Below are 17,165 nucleotides of genomic sequence, written 5' to 3'. Positions count from 1 at the left end.
CTGTTTTAGTTTTTTTCTTGAGTTGTAATGACAGTAAATGTTCCCACTGGGGGATCAATAAAGTTACTCTACATTTCTCAGTTTTTGTCCAATCTCACAAGCCCAAACCAAAGGTAGCCAGTCTATATGTGGTACGGTTCTTAAAGTAACTATTCATTCTGAGGAAAAAGGAAATAATAATAATAATGCCTCATCCTGTTCAACCTGTTACCATCAGTAAAGTCATCCCACTCAAACAACTGGGCTGTTCTGAAGTTTACAGATTATCCCACAGTGATCGGATGGAACCACTTGGACGGTTGATGCAAAGAAAATAACCTCCATGCATATTTGCACTTTTCATTTTTCTGCTGCTGCAAAATCTGTTTTTTTTCTATATGTTTTTTAAAAGAATTTTTTTTTTCTTTTTCAAATGCTTAACGGGGGACTCATTCTGTACATGTACCAACATCATGAATCACTATTAAAGTATCCTTGAATCCTTGAAGAGCTTTTAAATTTGTCTAGCTTCTACACACCAGAGAGACGTTTACTCACATCTGTTCGGTTTAGCAGAGCCAACATAAGCTCTGCCATAATTTAGTAAATAAAAAAAAACCTTTTTGGTACAGAATTTATGAAAACTTTTATAGTTTTACCAATAATTCAGTAGAAAAAAATCCATTCAATACAATAACACTGTTTGACTCAATAACTGTAACAGCACACACAGATCAATGTACAAACAGATTATGTTATGCACAGACAAAGTTTTGTTCCAATAATGGCCCCATAAAGTACCACCTTTCTCTTATTTCTGAATCCCAGTACCCCATTTGTCTGACTACAACATTTTGCTTAAAAACAATGATAGAGCATAATAATGTAATGAACAATATATATATATATATATTTACTGTATTTTCATTGAACTAGAATTATAGGAATACAGTTGTTTAAAATTGAGTTTAAAAAAAAAAAAAAAATATATATATATATATATATATATATATATATATATTATTTAAAAAAAAAAAAAAGAATAAAATCTATATAAATTTTTCAAACATTTCAGGCGACCTCAATTGAACTCCAGGCAACCCCACATGGGGTCCCGATCCCAAGGTTGAAAAATACTTATTTAGTGGCTCCTGATTAGATTTATTTCTGTAGTTTTTTTTTTATCATTTCCGGTCATCTCACGCCTGGGGAGGGTGGGACCAAGACTGACACTTTATTTGTTAATGTTCCACTCTCTCTCAAGTAACCCCTGCAGTGCCATTGCGTACCACTAGGGGTAAACGCACCCCCATTTACGAAACAATGGTCTATGAAAACAAAAGTGGTTTGTCTTTTTAATGTAATAGTCTGTCTTATAACATGGACTACGAGACTGGAATAAACATCATCTATCTATCTATCTATCTATCTATCTATCTAAACACCTATTTAAATAAATAAAAAAATCAATAAAATCAGGGATATTACCTCAAGCAAGGACAAAGAGGGTTGATTGCTGAGTGACATTTGGTCCTACCTCTGGTATGGCTGGGAACCCTCCGGCGACCCGTTGATGAGCTGTGCATGACGTGCTGGTAGTGAGACATGTCTGTTGGTGTGTTGGGAACACGGAAGCTGTCCTGGAATCGCTGCATCAAATCCTCCACTGACTCTGTGCTTGGGTCAATGCCTGAGTGAGAAAAGACATTCAAAGTGAAAACGGCAACCGTGCCACAAGGCCAAAAGTAAATATCAAAGAAAAGACCCAACTGCAAAATATTTTCAAATCTATTCACAGATTGAAAAGTCACGCATCCAAACATAGCTTGTTATTTGGAGAGGATAAGATATTCCAATCGGATATGCATCGTGAGCCACTCAGCTGTTGGCCTTTTTTTTTTAAACTATTTAAAAAAAAAATTAAACCAGCACTGCCTCACATCTTTCATTTCATTTTTTTTTTTTTCAATGTTTCAATTCAATATTGCCTCATCTCTGCAGGGATTGCGGCAGTAGCATTCCCCAACGGTTCAGTCTCACTCTTCCTGATGAATGATTCCAAAATAACAGGCTGTGTGGAGCGGGTAGAGGATATGCTTTCCACTCCAGAAATATAAATTATTGCAAAAGATAGAAAAGGGAAATCCTGCGACTGTTCCAAATACAACTTTATCTGTGGTCGAAAGTCAGATAAACCCTATTTAAAGAATACGTGTACCCTTCGTTCTTTGGTTATTCCGTTTCAAAACCAAATCAACAGTGTTTTTTTTTGTTTTACTGACTGAAAACCAAAACAGAAATACAGAAAAAAAAAAAAAACCAGACAAGCAGCATTTCTTTGTTTTGAAATTAAATCATCTGTTTGTGTGATGTCTGGATTTTTACGTGGAAAGTAGGACGAGAGCTTCATGTTTTTCGATCACCACACAGAGGGGACCCACCGACGCCGTCATTTGTCTGTCGATGATGTGTTATTGTGGTATGTTAAAGAGCTATTGATGCTGGAAGTCCGAATCTGTGAATATCGAGCCAACTTTATCGAACAGTGTTACGGTGCAAATAGTATCCAAATAAACTGGTGACTAACTTTTGACTGTGAGGCTGATGCAAGAAATAGATGTCAGAATTTCTTTGACGCTTTTGCAAAAACTATTACACAGCTTTTTTGAGGGCAGTAAAAATATATATTTTCTGCATGATATGATCATAGACTGTAAAAAAAAAAAAAAGAGCTCCCCGTGCTGACTGCCTGTAGTATAGGTCATAAACCCCGCCTCCTCAATGGTAACAGATGGGATGTGGGTCAAACTGTAAAGTTGAAATACTCGTCACACAATTTTTTTTTCAAACCTAAACTCTGCTGTGATCATTAGTTATTATCACCCTACATTGTGTTGAAGTGCTCATTTTTCTCATTGTTTTAAATAAGTTATTTGAGGTCAAAAAACAGGATTTTACGTCACAAAAGAGAGACGCGGGTCTTGCGTAGCTCTCGTTGAGGTCTATTCTCCCATCTGGACTTAAGCGCTTTTTTGTGTGCTTGCAGTTACGCGTTTCTCTCCTACGCATATTCTCTGGTCCAGGCTGCTGACACACCCACCGCACGTAAGAAGCCAAAAAGCGTGTAGTCTGTGAATGAAGGCGGGCTGAAGGAGAGGAGGCGGTGATCGGTAGAAATCACGGAACCTGGAGTTTTCCCAACGCTTGTAAATGTAATTGAAATCTGTGAAAATGATGGAGTTCACTTTTAATTTGAAATGCCAATTCATTGATAAACAATGTAACAGGTTGATTTGATCAGATCATTGATCAGATTATTACAGTGTGACTGAGTCACAGTTAAAATGATTTTCTTTATTTTTTAAATAGAGTATGTTCAGATATTATAGTTGAAATATATCCCAGTTTTGTACTCCATCATCTGAACAAGCTATTGGTAGAATTTCCAATGAGAAAGATACTTAAGTTCTTGGTGTAGCTGAGCTGTGTAAGTCATCAGGACAGTACGCTAAATGGGCGGGGCACCTTACCAGGGCTCCTCCCGCCGGACCCTACTGCGCAGACTCTGGTTCCAAAATTGCAAGATGGCAGCGCCGCTAAGCGCTGTACTTTGGCTTCAAGAACAATGAGTGAACAGCTACAGTGCACGCCCACTGGTTATGATACCACTCGCCACTAACGACAGCAGTCAACACACGGAAAATGATCACAAAAAAAGGAGCACCAGTAGATTTATTACACCACCTCCGGTTCCTTTATTAATCACACAAACAGAAGATTTAAATTGGAAAACAAAAATGCTACTTGTCTGCATTCTGTTTTGGTTTTAAGTCAGTAAAACAAAATAACCACACCATTTATTTGTTATTTTGATTTGGTTTTGAAACAGAATGACCAAAGAACGAAGGATACACAAATTTTAAAGGGATGAGGTAATTTAATAATGGTACTACCTTTGTTTTTTTTTTAGGTTTTTGCCATAAGTGGATTTAACCTAGGTAACTAGATACATGCAGAAAAACCAAAATCACTGCTTGGAGAGATAATATGTCACTGTATATTTGCACAAAAACTATAAAACTTATAATAAACTCAGCGGACAGCAGCAGCAGCAGCTCACAAAAACCAAACAACCATGAGGGAAAACTGAATTCTGTCCCCTAAACTTACAGCAGCAGCAGCAGCACAGCTATCTCCACACGACTGGGCCATTCATCACCTCAACAACCAATACCCTCACCCATCATCATCATCTTTTGATCTGTCAGCCTGGCTCTGAGGTGTACTCCATCCATGAATAATGGTGATGTGTTGCTCCCAGCGGACGCTTATCATGCATGCCAATAAGCCATGAGCAGAGTGAGAGGGAGATGAGGTGGAAGAGGGTAAAAGTGAACAAACAAAAGGTGTGGCTTGTAAGAATAGGAATTATATATATATATTTATACACATATCTAACAGTTTTTTCCCCTGATGACTTTATTGGTAACTAAAACATTGTGGTTAGGTACAACATTATTGCCACTTTAAAAAATCACCTTGAAAGTCCATGACATACTTTTGAGTACTGACCCACAAGCACAAAACTATAGTTTAAAAGGAAAAAATAAAATAAAATCCATCTCAAATATTTATCTTAGAGCAGTGTTTCTCAAATGGTGGTATGCGATGGCACTACAGGGGGTACTTGAGAGAGAGAGTGGAAAATTAATTAATAAAGTGTGATTCTTGGTCCAACCTCCAGGTGTGAGTTGACCAGAAATGACAAAAACTATAGAAATACATTTATTCAGGAGCCACTAATTCCGTTTGTTTCTTTGATTCTCTCTCTTTTTTTTCCACTTTTTTCTTTATAAAAAAATGAAAAAAAAAAAAATACTCATAATGACTTTGTGTTTTTCAACCTTGGGGTCGCCTGGAGTTTAAATGGGATCACCAGAAAATTCTGAAAAATAAAAAATCGATTTTTGAAATTTTGTGATTTTTTTATTTTTATTTTTTAATTAAAACAACACAATCTTAAACAAATGTATACACATACTTTCACTTTGTGAAATTAAAATGTAGTTGAACTAAAATGGAGTAAAAATAAATAAATATTTAAGCTCAAACATAATCAAAAACGGATTGTAGAAAAAAAATATATAAATATTTGGGGTCGCCAGAAATTCTTGAAATCAAAATGGGGTCACGATCCGAAAAAAGGTTGGGAACCACTGCACTAAATACTGTTTCTTTCCACTTATTTACACAATGAGATTCTTTAAAATGTGTGCTACCATTCGTTCATTCCATCATTATGCTCTATTGTTGTCTTTAAATAGTTTTCTAAGCAAAATGTTGCAGTCAGACAAAGGGGGTACTTGGATTCACAAACAAGAGAAAGGGGGTAATTGAGCCAAAACTGTTTGAGAACCAGACAAAAGAACGTGGTCTCAAAGTGTTTTTTAGCAATGATGTCCTTCCCAGGCTGCTTCCCATGTGTGTATCCTGGCTTGGAGCCATCGCGCAGACTGCAGTGCAGTGGTTCATTACACACCATGGGGTAAGGAGCGACATGATTACACCACTTTATAACCAATACAACTTTGTTGAGGATATGCTAATGATCTCTGGCTGTTTTCAAATGCTAAAGTTTCCTTCAGGCCCGCCTCTTGTACTGTGCTGTTCACGCATCAGTTATGTGTATAAGGGGAAATTTTAAAGTGGTGCAATCTTACACAGAACCTATTGTTACCTCAAATGTGAAGTGATAAATACATGGCACATAGACTTCTGAAGCACAGTATGGATTTCCTATCTGTTACAGACCCCACACATTAAGATAAAAAAAATCAGGCATAGAACAGTTTTGATCGTTCAGTGTGTGTGTGTGTGTGTGTGTGTGTGTGGTCTGATAATCTCAGCACTCCACACACAAAAACCATTCTGTGCCAACACAGATCTTCCTTCAAGTCAGAAATCTCACATGATCAAATGAGTTCTAACAACATGATCTAATGCTGCCATTCAATGTAACTCGGAACTATGGATTTTACAACCTCCTACTTGGAAAAAGTGACTTGGAACGCCACCTGAAGGCGGAGATTCTACACAGTAAAGTTGTGAAGATCTAATATGTGACGCGCCATGAGAAAACCAGGAGGAAGTTGGAATTTACAGATTCTTAACGTGCGGTTTCAAAGCTTTCCAATGGTTTCACACACAGAAATAATAATAAAAAAAAAAGCTATGGCCATTTGAATGTCACTTTTTTAACATAGGCCGAAACACCTCGCTCCAATTTGATGATGCGTTCCCCCTTTGATGACGAATTTGACGCGGCACTGAGCTGGAGAAGCCACGCCTCCAGGAAGCGCTCTGCTGTGATTGACAGACACGCCCACAAAGGTGAGCATTTCAGCGTCCGTCGTACAGTGCTATGTATGTATTTCCTACAGTCTATGTATGTACTGGTGAACGCCCCGCCCCCACGCTCTGTCTCATGTTTATAAAGCAGCATGAGCTCGGCTACGGAGTGGGTGGGAGGAGGGCGGACTGTCCTCTGCCCTACGTCACCGTGCGGTGAGGAAGTCAGTGTCCCGTCTATAGACACGCCCACTCATCAATATGCATAAATAGGACGCAAATCTGTGTGTTTCTGCAGAGTTGCTCAGAAAGTGACTTTTCAGAGGCTAAAACTCTGGAAAACAGGCGAGATTGTGAAAATAAACCTCAAATACTATGTTTTTGGGGTTCTTAGAACAAATGGAGATGGGTGAAAAATAGCACGACATGGGACCTTTAAAATCAAGTAATGGATTCCAGTGCAATGTTTCTTTATTTAAGGACATTGAATGGATTTAGAAGAGGAAAATCCACTATAGAAACACCCATCAGTGAAGTCACCGGCAGCATTAACTCAAAGTTATTATGTCACTACCAGTGTCTGAGATCAGCAAAATTGTGGTTCGGTTTTCATGTTTTTCTCATCCTGGCTGCTCTACAAAGACTTTTAAAGACAGTTACCCAACTATTATTATTGATGATCTTATAATAGCGCTTGCTTTTAAATTCACTACAGGTACCCTTATGCTGCGTTCACACCAAACGCGTTCCGGGCGTCAAAATTGTGCCTCACACCCCTAGTTGGATGCATGTGCTCACTGACTCAATTGTCACCAGCATCAAAGACGCTCTGGACGCGCGTCCCAACAACTTGGGAAGAGAGCACGTTGAGCGCGTTTTGAGGAGGGGCTTCTCTGTTTCCGGTGGTGTTCATATACAACGGATGACATTGTGGCGATCAGTTACGTTCATAATTCACCCAGTGACTGTGAAGTGGTGGGGAACATTATTATGTTGAGAAGGCTGTGTTTCAGGTCGGATGTATTTTGGTGTGACTCAGTGTGTGACGTCAGAGGGCAATAGAGAAGTGTGGTTGAATGGAGAATAAAGTTTGGAGTTCCTTGCCGAACACGCCATCTCCGACTCCTCTTCATCGGCTCTACATCATCGAGAGAGTGGCTTGGCTTTATTTGATAAATAAAGTCGGACAATATCGTCAAAGGGCGCCTCTGTGCTGTTTCTGGATTCATAGAGCTGCACTTGGACAAGAGTCGCTTTCAGCACTACGTCTCTCCCAAGCCCAGTTTGACTACCTGCTGACCAGCATCGGTGCTCGCATCTCCTACCAGGACACCAACTACAAGCGCTCTACTCCAGCAGAACAGCGCATGTCCATCTGTATCTGGTATTATTATTCTGAATTTGTCACGGAGAACGCTCCTGATTGGTCGACGCACCATGATGTGCCCCAGAAGTTCAACAATCCCAACTCTAGCGTCGAAGCTTGAAATCTCAAAACGCGCCGCACAGGAGACACGGGACACGCAGCGGGACCTCACGTTACTCCTAGAAGCGCGTCCACCATGTATTGTGTATGTACACCTGACACTTTTGATGCTTTCGACGCGTTTGGCCAGTTTTGTTTGCCCTCCCTTCATGTGACTCATAAATTAGCATAATTAATAGACTTCAAATTAAGCAGAATTAGCATAGATCTTGCAAAGAGTTGAATCTCATTCTGGGTTTGGAACAATGAATCCTTAGGGTGACGTGTGTGATCTATTTTTCTATACTGATGTGTCTGAACAGGAGGGTTTGAAACGTATTGTTAGCCTTGTCAAGTCATTAAAGACTTCATTAAAGTGTGTGGTGAATGGTTTTTATTAATTAATGGACAAAATAAATAACATGCGTATTGATTTTATGAAAGCCAGGGACGTATTTCATAGAGTTGATAAAAATGTAACTTTTAAAGGCAAACTGTGAAGTTAAAAAACAAAAAACAAAAAAAAAAAAACAACCAGTGTTTGTCCTGTAATTGTCTTCTCTCCCTTTGCAAAAAGCCTCTGTGACCCTTTGTTACTGTCCTTTAATCTAATCTGTTGTGTGTGTGTTTTTTTTTCTTTTTTTTTTAACTTGTTTTGAACTTCCTAGTTTTTAGAATAAAAAAAAAAAATGCCCACACCAGATTGTAAAGAGGTCTAGTAAGCAGACAGGAGAGCCCTTTGATTTATCCAGAATCCCTAAATGAACAGAGAATATATAAATCTACCAGAGAGAATGTTTTACCTCCACTTCAATGTGAATTCAAACTTCTCTCCTCAGGATGGAGACACAAACTGCCACAATAGAAAATGAATGTCTATAAAATAATATTAATTAACAATTTTTTACTGTGATGTGTCCCTATTTTTGTATGTGTATCGACTACGTGTGCTGTTTTAACTTTGTATCTGTGGTTTCTACTGAGTGAGGCTATATACGTGTGGATATTTAGTTTCAAAATCATTTCAGTTCAGGGGCCAAATACGGAGCAATTTAACCTCAAGTGGGCCACATATTTTATGTGAGAAATCCAGTCATTTCAACATTATTGTGCCTTAGTTTACACTTCTACGTATACATAAAATACTAAATATGTAAGAAATTGACAATATCCAAGCAATAAGCGACAAAATCGATATAATCGATTTTTTATTTAAGGAAAATTATTATGTAATACGTTGAGGAAAATTGCTGTTTAACATTAAAAAATTACTGCAATCGTGCTATATAAGCGTCGGGAAAACTGTGAGCACCAGCAAATATTGCTGAGTTTCACTTATAAAAAGATTCATGTTTTCTGTCTGTGTCATATATGGTTTTACTTTCTCCTGTGGGCTGAATTGGATGCTCCAAAGGGCCGGATTTGGCCCCCGGGCCATGAGTTTGACACGTGGTTTATTTCATTAAAACATTAAACAGGGAATTTTTTAGGCATTAGTGGAACATGTGACTGACATCATGTCAAATCTAAAGGCAAATTTGGTGAAATGTTGTGACAAATAAATAAAAGAACACAGACGGAGTGCACACTATTTTACCGCCTATGCAGGAGTGCAAGCTAATAACAGTTTATGAACCATGAATTTATGTCGACAGGGGAACAAAAATCTTAAACGTGCATTTGTTTATTTTGTGGTTGTAGCGCTTGTTGGTAAAAAACAGTTTACATTAAGCACACAGGCCAGAATGGTTTTTAACATCGAACACAATTCTAAGAGACCAATCTACATGTATTTTGTTGTTGTTTATAGGGTATAATAATCTTACAATTGCCCAATGCAATAGTGTACATAATGTAAGAGCGCAAAGGCAAAACAGGGGAGTAAGCTACTTTAAGTGGGGCCTCGTGTGCGTAATTGCCGCTGCTGCTCTCAGAGCACTGCTCTTAATGCTGGGGCCCATGTGGGTTTAAAAGCATTAGACTGCAAGATATCAAACCATCCCATGTCAATTTTTCATGCTGCTCATCTAAAGTCATTACCACTGCTCACTGCCTGGCCGACTACGACTGCTGCTGCTGAATACAACAGCAGCATCATGGTAGACCTGATGAAGGACACTAGAAACTTCCTTAGAGATTTCCTTTAGGATCAGGATTGAAGTACAATATGTTTGAGCAACACCAGTCTTTGATAGACCATCTCATACCATTTAATCACATTTCCTGTTTTTAGGACAGGCTACCGGACTCAAAACGCCACTCACTTTGTTCTTCTTCTTCTCCTTGTTGTGTACACTAGTTAAAATAACTACTCCTCTGTTATTCGGGAACAAATCGGGCTGAAATTTGGTAGGTATAATCTATGGATGTGTACGCATCGACGCTTGAAGCCCGATTTTCGATTTGGGGCCTGAAAAAGAAAGTCGAATTCTCATTTATTTGCAAGTCAAATATTATGACGGTTGGTGGTACCAAATCATTGGCATATATTGATATATAAATGGGGCCCCTGGCTCCCGTGTCACGGGGGAGCCAGGGCCCCCATTTTTCAATAACTTATATTTTATCTTTTTTTTAATTACATTTATTATTTATTTATAACAATTTGTGTATTGTTACATTTCAGGTCATTGTTACATATCGTTTACCGTTGAATCTGTTTCTCAACTTGCTGTCCGGTGCTTATTATTATTGCCTTGAACTTACTCACAATAGTTTGATATGTAAATGCCTTTTTAAATATGTTGTATACAGTGAAGTGTTGAAATAATTGATTTAAACTCCATGTTTGAGATATACTTAACTTGTTTTCAGCATTTGCTTAAAATTGTTATCAAACTTGAACCTCTATCATTTAATTTCTGACATTGTAATAAAATAGGCATAAAGAGAAACAGTAATTCCTTTTTAATATGATAAAGAAAATAATAAATCGTCCAGTATTTCCAACAAATGATCACATGAAAGAGCCTGAGTTTATTAATCAAACTTTCACCTTGTGTGTGTAGAATGCTACATTTTATAGTTGAGGGTTAAAAAACAAAGCAGGCAAACAGCTGCCGCCTCAGCCATGAACTGCCGTGACTAAGGAGAATCTGTGATGGTGTGTTTGAGGTTAACGGCTTTCATTTATATTTCATGGTGTACCAGAACTGAAATGTGCTTATGGCCAGAGTGTCCTCGAAATATTGGTCATTTACCTTCACATGATTGCTACCACACTGATCCCACGCTAGCTAACCGATAAAAAGAGTTTTATCCTCGAATGAATATTGAAGTAAAAGTAATCAGTACTATAAGAATCATAAATGGGTTATTATGAGGTGTTCTTTCTCCTTTACGGCATATTGCGTCACTTTTTTCCTCCTTTCTGTCGGAGGCAAACACTAAAATGAGCTACCCTTGTATTTGTTTTTCTACACCCAAAGTCTCCTGACTTTTTTATTTTAAGTTCAATGTCAGATGAAGCTCTGGTGGTTTTATTTTATTTTATTTTCAGTTACTTTTCTATCAGAGCTGGTTTTGTGAAGAAACCAATGCCAACTATCTGTAAGACTTTCCCATGATTGGATTTGATGACCAGTCTATATCTGAGGTCTTTTAAAGGATGAATTCATCTATAGTTCATTTGTCTGTCTTGATTCTTACATATTTATATTTAGGTTATTTCTAAGTGAATTTGTGTACATATATTGTTGTTGTGAGAACGCATTTTACTTAGTGCAGGTCATGTTAAAGGTGCAGTCTGCAACTCTTATAAAAGTAATTCCAATCATGAATAATTCCAATTCATGATTGGAATTATGGAAACATGTGACCCACCTGATGCTGTTTTTTTTTTTTTTTTGTTTTTTTTAAATAGTGGATTTGCATTTCATCTGTTCTAGTGAAACACTGAACCAACTACATTTACAGTGACGACTAAGGAACTTGATGGATACTCCAAACAAAGTGAAAAGTGTGAAAAGAAGAATCGTCCTTTAAAAGCAACAGTGGAAACAAGGAAAAAACAAAAGGTTTAGCTTCAATGCTACATTGTGAGGCATAGTGAGGATATGAGTCATGCTTCGCTGCTAAAAGACTGATCATCAAACACAACCAAGGGAAAGTCCTACAGAGCATCGTCTGCAGTGGTTTCTGTTTTATTCAATCTGTGTTTATCATTGAACCAAGAATACCACAATAATATCTCCCGACACGAATGATTTCATTCTTTAACATAAATAAAATGAACATGAATCAATCTAAGCTTCAAACGGTCTAAATCCCTTTTTAAAGTTGTTTAGCAAATCTATAACATGATGTTTATCTGGAAATTATGATAATAGAAACATTTGATAATCAGACTTTAATAACAACTATTTACTGGGTTCCTATGCTTCAGTCAAATTAAATTCAAGACTTTTTAAGACTTTCTATTGCCATTTGAAATTATGTTTAAGAACAACTTGACAGTAAACACAATGGGGGGGGGTTACAAAAAAACAGTAAAATACACAAATAAAACAGACTAAAATACTCTAAAAACACACAAAATGACAACAAATATAGCCAGAAATCTATAAAACAACAAAAATAGAAAAAAAGAATATCCATTAACAAGTGTTAAGTGTTTGTCGGACAGGCAATTTTGCCATTTTATTTAAAGTCCCACTGTAACTACGTCACTGTTTTGAAGTTGGTTCCGCTGTCGTGGTTGCGCAATGTTACGGTAAATTATAGATTTAAAAAAAACCAAATGATACCATTTATTTTAAAATGTGAGACGAATTACAATCATAAAATTGTACTTCGGCATCAAGGAAAGGCAATCTCGTGCGCTCTGGGGTGCTCGGTCGGTGCGCCTGGGGGCCGGTGGGGCAACTTGCAGCATCCCCTTGGTGCCCTCGACGACTATGGGCGTGGTCGTCGTCCCTGGGGGCGCTGCTCTTGGTGCTGCTTCCGTTCCGGGTCCTTCTGGCCTGGGGTCTGGTCCGTGCTGGCTCTGGGCCCGCCGGCTGCCCATTCGGCGCGGCTCTGGCCGTCTGCTGGGCGTGGGCCTTGGCTCCTCTGCAGGGGTCTCGGGTGGGGGGCTCTCAGGACCCTCCCCTCGGGGGGTTGGGATCGGTGGCGGGGTGCTCGGCTGCTTGGGGCTTCCTCGGATGTGTGTGTGGGGGGCGGTGGCTGCCTATTGCTGCTACAGTCTTAATGAAAAAGTACATCTGAAGATGATTTTTGCTCTTTTTTCTATTTCCTACTGTGTATTTCAACACAGCTCAGGGACTTTGGCTTCCAATGGGACGTAGTTTAGTTAATGAGCAATGCATTCACATGGATTTGAGGACAGACCTAAAATTCTGAGATGGTTCACCCATGTTAAATTTAGCTTTGGTAGACTTGTATTCAATGTTGTGATTATGATTTTACTATTATGGAGTTATTTTCTTTGTGCAAACCTCTTTTTAGTGCCAACATTTTACCCATATGGTACACATAAAAGCTCATCAGAAAACCATAGAAATATTGTAATTCCACCATATTGACATGCTTTTCCAGTCCTGACGGAAGAACATATCTTACAATAATATATTGGTATTTATTTTCCTTCAGGAAAAAAAAAAAAAAAAAACTTCCTCTATTGACAATGAGTAAATAAATGTGCAGAAAAGGTCTCAACATTCAGAACTGAATCCAAGACCCATCTTATTAAGTTAAAAATATCTCATATTTGGGCAGAATTTGGCCAATTTTGTCAAATTTTACTGTATTTGAAAATTGTTTGTATCCATTTATGACTAAATCTTAAGAACTATATTTTGTACCCTTTAAATATGATAAGATGACATACAAATATTAACATTTCTAACTTGCTGCAGGGTTTTTTTCCCAAATGGTCTAAAATGCCTCCTGGTGAAGCAAGAAAACATGATGTTTTTTTCTTGCTTTTATAATAATAAGATGATACCCAGCACAAGGAAGGACAATGATTCCCGCTGTCAGCACAAACACCCCGAAGCACTCAGCACAAGAGAAAAGCAAAATGAACAGGACTCGGCAGCTTGCACTAAATCGCTGATACAGCCTGTGGGAATTACCGCCTGTCAGAAAGTGAAACCTTTGACCATGAGTATCTGTCCATAAATAGTGCTTGACCCTTATTTCTCTTTGGCTCCAGAGAAGATATTTCCTATCAACGGAAACCAGGGAATCACAACACAACATGGTGTTGAGAATCAAAAAAATTAATGTATACTGTATATGGAGGGCACCAGCAGCGTAACATGGCATATTCTTCTCTTAGGGCGTTTGTGGGAGTACATACTGCATAAAACACAGTTCAAATGCCTTTTAGCCTTAATTGCTCTGACTTACAGTAACTATGAATGCATAATCTATACCAGGGGTTTTCTGTGTGCAGAGATCTCAAGATGCATTGGAATAGTAAACAAAACCAGATACATACTGAAAGAAACGTTACATGTTACACTGTGCATTCATTCTACCATATCTGTCTCACTGTGTTGAAATCTAGGGAAACACATAGAAAAGCAACCTACAAAAGTTATGTATTTTGCGAAACAAAAAAAGAATACGCACGCGCACGCTATTTATAATTAAAATGTACTTAATGAGTAAAACAAAACAAAAAAAAGAAAAAAAAATATTTATACAAAAAGTACACAAAACGACAACAGAAATGCACAAAAATATACAAAAGGCTCCAAAATCACACAAAATGACTCCAAAAAACATATACATTATTACAAAAAATACACCAAATGACAGAGAGATACAAAAATACACAATGACTTTATTTCCAAAAATTATTTACAGAAAAATACACCAAACGCAAAAATATAAAAATTAGCCATTTATCATGCATATGTCCCATTGAATTAAACCAGTGAAATCCAACACGCTATTTTACTTTGCACCCACAAGTATACCCCTTTATACCACTACAGAGTACAGAGTATGTACACCTCTTTGTACCTTCAAACATATAGTAATTTGGCCATAATTGACAACTTTACTTAATATCCCACTATATGAATGCATACTTCCAACAGGCACTGTATTAGTCTATCAAATACAAATAACTTTTTTTTTTTTTTTTTTTTAATGTCAGCTCTTCTAAAGTGTCCCCCCCCCAAAAAAAAAAAAAAAAAAAAAAAAAATGCTTTCATGGATTATGCATTGTGCATTATTTATTTTATCAACTTGTGTAATGATATTTTCCATTTTATATTACAATTGAATAATATGGAACATTTGGGTACATATCTAGACTAAAAAAGTTTGTAGAAAACACAAATATCCATCTTAAAAGAAGATTTTCTTTTTAAAATGTGTGTTTTTTTTTTTAGCTCTAACTATTCAAACATACCACCTCTGGTTACATTCTCTGCTGCAATCTTTGACTTATTGAATTTGACATTGTTTCAATGGGAGCGGTCCAGTCTAACTGCCTGAGAAAACCTTCAGCAACACTTGTCCTGGATGTGTGACAGCTACATGAGAAGAGCGGAAGAGGTTAGAATGAACCAAAGTAGGGGAGTGGGGGGGTGGTGGAAAAAGACACACGTCAGAAACAGACAAGGCACCAGTGTCAGAGGAGACAGGGGATCCAGACTGGATGTGGAAATGGCTAAAATAGAGAGAGAGGAAGTGTGAGGAGCTGATTGAAACAGAATAGGGCCATTGGTGTTAAAGAGAGTGAGAAAGGAGGTGATAATGGAAGGAGACACAGATAAGAAAGCCAGTAGGAAGGACAAAAGAGCTCAAAAAGCAGCATATACTGAGTGCACAATAAGAGAAGACTGTTGAGAACAGAAATTATTGTCATTATTAGCTCATGGAATTAATACATTTAAAAAAAAGGACATAATTAACAATTTAAAAAGACTGTATATTTCATATTTCTGAACAAGTCGGTTTAAAGTAATCCAATGTTTACAGATGACAGACATATTTATCTGACATCACTATTGTCTTTTAAAAGATGAATTCAGGTGGTTCATTTGTTCATTTTTTTTTTAAAGGATAAAAAGGTAATATATCAAACAAGCCTTGATTATTAGTGTATTTATTTATATCTACAATATTTATGCTAAAACATATTATGTAGGCTACATAGTAGGGCTGGGCAAAAAAAATAGATTTCATTGATTAATCAAATTTGTAGATAAAAACAATTTTTATTTTGCAAATTCGAATTAAATTTTTTTTTTTTTTTTCACCACAGTTTATTTTGGACTTTTTCCGATGTGAGCCAGTTCCTCTTTGTTTACCCTTTAAGTAGGCTATATGTGTGCCACAGGTATGTTTCATTTTTATTCGCACCATGCTGAGATGCTAAGGGAAGAGTTTATTATTTTGTTATGTTATATGTTATAAAATATGTAGTTATCTGTTTTATTAATCAGAAAATTTAAGCTACTGTGAAGTTGCTGTTACATTACTTTTTATTTTGTTCTACTGGCATTTGTTCTAAGCATTTTAACTCTTGAGGACAATCAACAATAAAGTTGCACTTTTGACAATTTATACAGTATATCGGATGTCTGCAGTTATTTTTAAGTGCATAAAAAAAAAAAATCGAAAATCGATTAAAAACTCTTTGCCCAGCCCTACTATATAGGAACAATTTAGATACACATACGACTAAAGCTTTTTTTCTTTGTATTAAATTGCTCAAAATAAATGAATAAAAGAGAGATTTTTTTTTTTAAGTACATTTATGCATATATGTTAAACTGTCTACAAAGTCTACAGATGTTTTTTTTTTTTCTTTTTTAAAAGAGTCCACACAGTCAAGCTCATGGAGGGACTGGTGGAGGCTATTCCAGATTCTCGGTGCTACCGCCTGGAACGCCAGGTCACCCCGGGTTTTAAAACGCGTTTTTGGGATCATAAGGAGACCCTGGCCTGATGACCGAAGGCTGCGCCCAGAAGTGTAGGGGCACAACAAGTCAGTGATGTATTGAGGGGCCTGACCATGCATCAAACGGAAAGTCAGGACTAGGATTTTAAACTCAATACGAAAATTGACTGGAAGCCAATGAAGACAAGAAATAATGGGTGTGATGTGGGCTGTTCTGGGAGCACTGGTCAAAAGTCTGGCAGCAGCATTTTTAACAATCTGAAGTCTCTTTAGAGTCGACTTGTTAAAACAGGTGAAAACCAAATTACAGTTATCAATGCGTGACGAGATGAACGCGTGTATAATCATCTCGAGATCTGATTTGGACAACAAATGACTCACTTTGGAGATATTTCTCAGATGATAAAAACAGTTTGTAGGTGAATCCTATAATCTGTAGAATGTTCTAGTGAAACACTGAACAAACTACATTTACAGTGACGAGCGAGGAATTGGATGGACTCCAGAAAA

At 37.4% G+C, this 17,165-nt stretch overlaps 1 protein-coding gene across 2 annotated transcripts in view; it reads right to left on the bottom strand.

Moving 5' to 3' along the window:
* Positions 1 to 17,165, bottom strand: part of astn2 (astrotactin 2) — a 339,835-nt gene that overhangs the window by 183,988 nt on the left and 138,682 nt on the right. For both annotated transcript variants that reach the window (XM_028462826.1, XM_028462827.1), the window contains exon 4: positions 1,517 to 1,669. In XM_028462826.1, coding sequence (XP_028318627.1) covers positions 1,517 to 1,669 — 153 coding nt within the window. The remainder of the gene's footprint in view (positions 1 to 1,516; positions 1,670 to 17,165) is intronic.

This window comes from Gouania willdenowi, chromosome 12 (assembly GCF_900634775.1).
Source record: "Gouania willdenowi chromosome 12, fGouWil2.1, whole genome shotgun sequence".
Lineage (NCBI taxonomy): Eukaryota > Metazoa > Chordata > Actinopteri > Blenniiformes > Gobiesocidae > Gouania > Gouania willdenowi.
Note: the sequence above shows the minus strand (reverse complement) of the source record. Positions and strands in the feature narration are given on the sequence as shown.